This window comes from Nanorana parkeri, unplaced genomic scaffold (assembly GCF_000935625.1).
Source record: "Nanorana parkeri isolate BGI_ZX_2015 unplaced genomic scaffold, ASM93562v1 scaffold131, whole genome shotgun sequence".
Classification (NCBI taxonomy): Eukaryota; Metazoa; Chordata; class Amphibia; order Anura; family Dicroglossidae; genus Nanorana; species Nanorana parkeri.
Window position 1 is genome coordinate 360972 of NW_017306399.1, and position 3829 is coordinate 364800.

Genomic DNA, 3829 nt, shown 5'->3' on the forward strand with positions numbered 1-3829 from the left:
TATTTATTTATACTCCTGATCTCCAGGGTAAATGAAAAATAAAGCAGTCATTTACTGATGCTGCTTTGCACTTCGGGCCAAGTTGTACAAGTGTGTAGAGACATGTGTGTTCCCGCACTGTGTTTATAATAAAAAGGAAAAAGTTAGCAGCAAAAATTAAACTTGTGCTGCCCTGTCAATTTGTGGGTGTAAACTCCCATTTTTACTTCCCTGTCCTCTTGCCTGTGATTCCACTTTTAAATATTGATGTTCCTGCATTTGCTGGGGTGAAAAGGAAGTGCTGGGTCTTTGTGTACAATTAACAAAAGAAACGGACGTGTATAAAAACCCGACGCCTGCTTGTCACCACTTAGCTGGCCTCTAAGTCCTGAAATCACCTTTTCTTTTTTTTTTCTTTTTATTGTCGCTCGGAAAATGGGCCTAGAAGTGATATTTTCCCAGGAAATACTTCCTCTGATTGCGGGTCCTCTGTAATTTTAGCACATAAATATTTGCTCTTATTTGTCCAAACTGGTAAATAAGAAATTGTTTTCAAAAAGTTTTTCGTTGTCATGTCAATTCCTTTTTTTAAATGATTCTTTCGCTGTTTTTAGGATGAATTCCATCCCTTCATCGAAGCACTTCTGCCTCACGTCCGTGCTTTTGCCTACACATGGTTCAACCTGCAAGCCCGAAAGCGAAAATACTTCAAGAAGCACGAAAAGCGCATGTCGAAAGAGGAAGAAAGGGCAGTGAAGGACGAGCTGCTGAGCGAAAAACCCGAAGTCAAACAGAAATGGGCGTCCCGTCTCCTGGCGAAGCTGAGGAAAGATATCAGGCCGGAATATCGAGAGGATTTTGTACTCACGGTGACCGGTAAAAAACAAGCGTGTTGCGTTCTCTCTAACCCCGACCAGAAGGGAAAAATGAGAAGAATTGACTGCCTGCGCCAGGCGGACAAGGTCTGGAGACTGGACCTTGTGATGGTGATTTTATTTAAAGGAATCCCTCTCGAAAGTACTGATGGGGAGCGCCTTGTTAAGTCTCCGCAGTGTTCTAACCATGGGCTTTGTGTTCAGCCCCATCACATAGGAGTTTCTGTGAAGGAGCTTGATTTGTATTTGGCTTACTTTGTACACTCAGCAGGTAAGTGATGTTTTGTTTTTATCTTGTTGAACGTTCAGATTTCCCCCCCCCCCTAAGTTTGAGATACTTGGCAGGAGATTGTGAATGTGGCGTCGGAAGTTCAGTGCTTTCTTCTTTTTGCGTTTGCTGGATGTAAAAGCGTCACTTGGGGTTACAAAAAGCGGACCTGCATTCAAAAATCAACTCATTTTGTATCAATCCAGCTGAATGCGTTAAGTAAACGGTAATTGGTGGTCTGCAATACTAGCCTTTGCCCGAGAAAGCCAGGCTCTTGCGCCCCCCAGAGGCTGGTCACAAGACTAGCGCCGTGGCAGTGGTCTCGAGGCCGCAACTTAGGGGCGCTGGCTTTTAGGAGAGCTAACCAATCGGTAGTCTAGTTTGAACATAGATCCTCCCCGTCAATGTAGAACATGGCCTTGGCATCGGTCATATGACTGGCCTCTGGAGGGAGCCCGGTCGTTATTTTCTCCATTATTTTTTTGGATGATTAACGCATGATATCATTCAGCTGGATCGGTGATATCGCTCTTGGGTTGTAGGTCTGCTTTTTTAATAAAGTTTGCCGTTAACAGTGATCTTGTGTTTTTTCTCGAAGCAGCCGGTTGGGTTAAAAAAAAGTCTTTATTTATTTTAATCATCCCGATAAGGACTTTGAACACAAGTTTGTGCCAGTCCTTGCCTCAATACACATATGTCGCCACCTGTTCGGCCTGTGGTGTGTTCAAGTACATGCAAACAGATCACCAATTAATCCCCCCTTGCAAAAAAATATATAGTTTGGTTTGGACTTCAATTCTGCTATTTAGTCTCTTTTATTGTCAGGGGACAGCTTAAACGCACCTGACGCTGATGACTCAAAATGAGAAATGATAGGGGGATCTGTATCCAGAGCCCCGCAGCGCAAGGTACGAGCACATTGTAGTTTCCAAATGTTTGCAAGTTGGACTTGATACGGTTTAGAAACCATTGCAGGACTGAATAAAAAAAAAAAAAGTGTTCTGATTGACTTTTGCATTCTTCACGTTCTTAATCTAAATTGTTCTGTGACGTGCGCAAGTGTTGTCCTGCTTGCTAGTTTGTCGCTTACGGTGTTGCCTCATTGTTGGCTTGTGCAATTGGCCTGCGGAACAGGAGACATTTCAGGACAGACTTGTGTAAACAAAAGTTTGGACTGTGCTTTTTTTTTTTCCGCAACGTAGGAAAATCCGCTGGCATTTTAGAGGCTTAATCCACTGTTAAGTGTAATGTAATTAATCATAATTCTAATGCAGGGGAAAGCACGTACGTAGCCCGCCCCAGCTTTTAATAAATATATACTCTGAGCGGAAAGCCGGACAGCTTATCTTATTGGAGTTTGGGAGCTGAGTTGGTGGGTCTGGTATGTAGGCCACAGCCTTTGTCAGAGTAGGTCGGAGGATTGAACATCGAAGTTATTTGCCTGTTTTCCGTGGTACTCAAACCATTCGGTGCCCAGGCTTCATAAAGACTTCATACCAGCTAGTACCCGTCACCTGTCATGTGTCAGTTTCATTTAACTGCTCGTGTACCAGCGCTACAATACTGTAGGTGCTTATTGCATTCAGAGCCACCAAAACAAGTTCACAATATGTCATTCATTTCTTTTTCCGAGAATGTATATTATTAGTGGTAATGTTTATAAAAGCAATTTAGTAGCTTTTTTGGTGTATTACTTTATATTGAAGATTGTCTGTTGGATAATCCTGTCCATTGGAAGTTTTTTTCGATGTAACAAGCCTGCATATGTGTCACAGCCTCTGTCATTGGATTCAGATTTTACCAAAATTGTGTTTTAAATGATAACTTTTAGAAATACATCTCAAATATTAGCTGCATTCAGGGCCTGTGTACACCAAAATCGGACCAAAAATGTAAGTCAGCGGAGGTGTGTCGACTTGCAGTGTAAACCTCCGTTGCATTGCATTTTTTTTTGCCAATCTTTATTTTAATTAACATGTCCTGAGTGGACAAACATCTATGCATATTTTTTCTGTTCCATTGCGTTCCATTCCATTGCGTTGACATGTGTTTTTGATGCGTTGCTTTACAGTGCGCTGAAAAAAGAGCATGCTCTACTGCTTTTTCAGCGCACTACAAGGCAACATATCGGTGTGAATTGGTTCCTATTCACACCCATACATTTTTGGGGTTACCTTCCGTTGGCATATGTTGAAAATTGGATGCTTACGGATTTGGTGTGAATGGGGCCTGACACCACCGCTTCTCCATAAATCAATAATGATCATTGAAAACTATTTTTAACCTGGGTATGTTTTTTTCCCCACTGAGACCCCTTAGGTTTTGCAGCAGGTTATAACTCTTTTTTATTAAATTCAGCGCCACCTTATCCTTTTTACTTTTTTTTAGTGTGAGGCGATAATAATTATCTTTCCTTTTCTGGGCCTATAAATATAGTATTAGTAAATTTGATTATTTACATAGTATAGTTAATTTGATTATTAAACTTCCTACTTCTGATGGTAAAAACTTGCCACACTTTAACAATTCAGAATAAAGTTCAGGACATGGATCACCATTACAAGCAAAAAAAAAAGGAAGAAAAAAAAAACCTGGCAAGGTTACTAATTAGGAACTTCTATCTACTTAAACAAGGACAGATGTAAAACTTCCATGGTCTTAAATTTATTGCATTTAATGTTTTTTTTTTCTACTTTCTCCACTGCAC

General features: G+C 40.9%; 1 protein-coding gene across 11 annotated transcripts in view; it reads left to right on the plus strand.

Annotated features, from left to right (window-relative positions):
- The window catches only part of NFIA (nuclear factor I A), a 312201-nt gene that overhangs the window by 17772 nt on the left and 290600 nt on the right, over window positions 1–3829 (plus strand). For all 11 annotated transcript variants that reach the window (XM_018553863.1, XM_018553862.1, XM_018553864.1 and 8 more), the window contains exon 2: window positions 594–1125. In XM_018553863.1, coding sequence (XP_018409365.1) covers window positions 594–1125 — 532 coding nt within the window. The remainder of the gene's footprint in view (window positions 1–593; window positions 1126–3829) is intronic.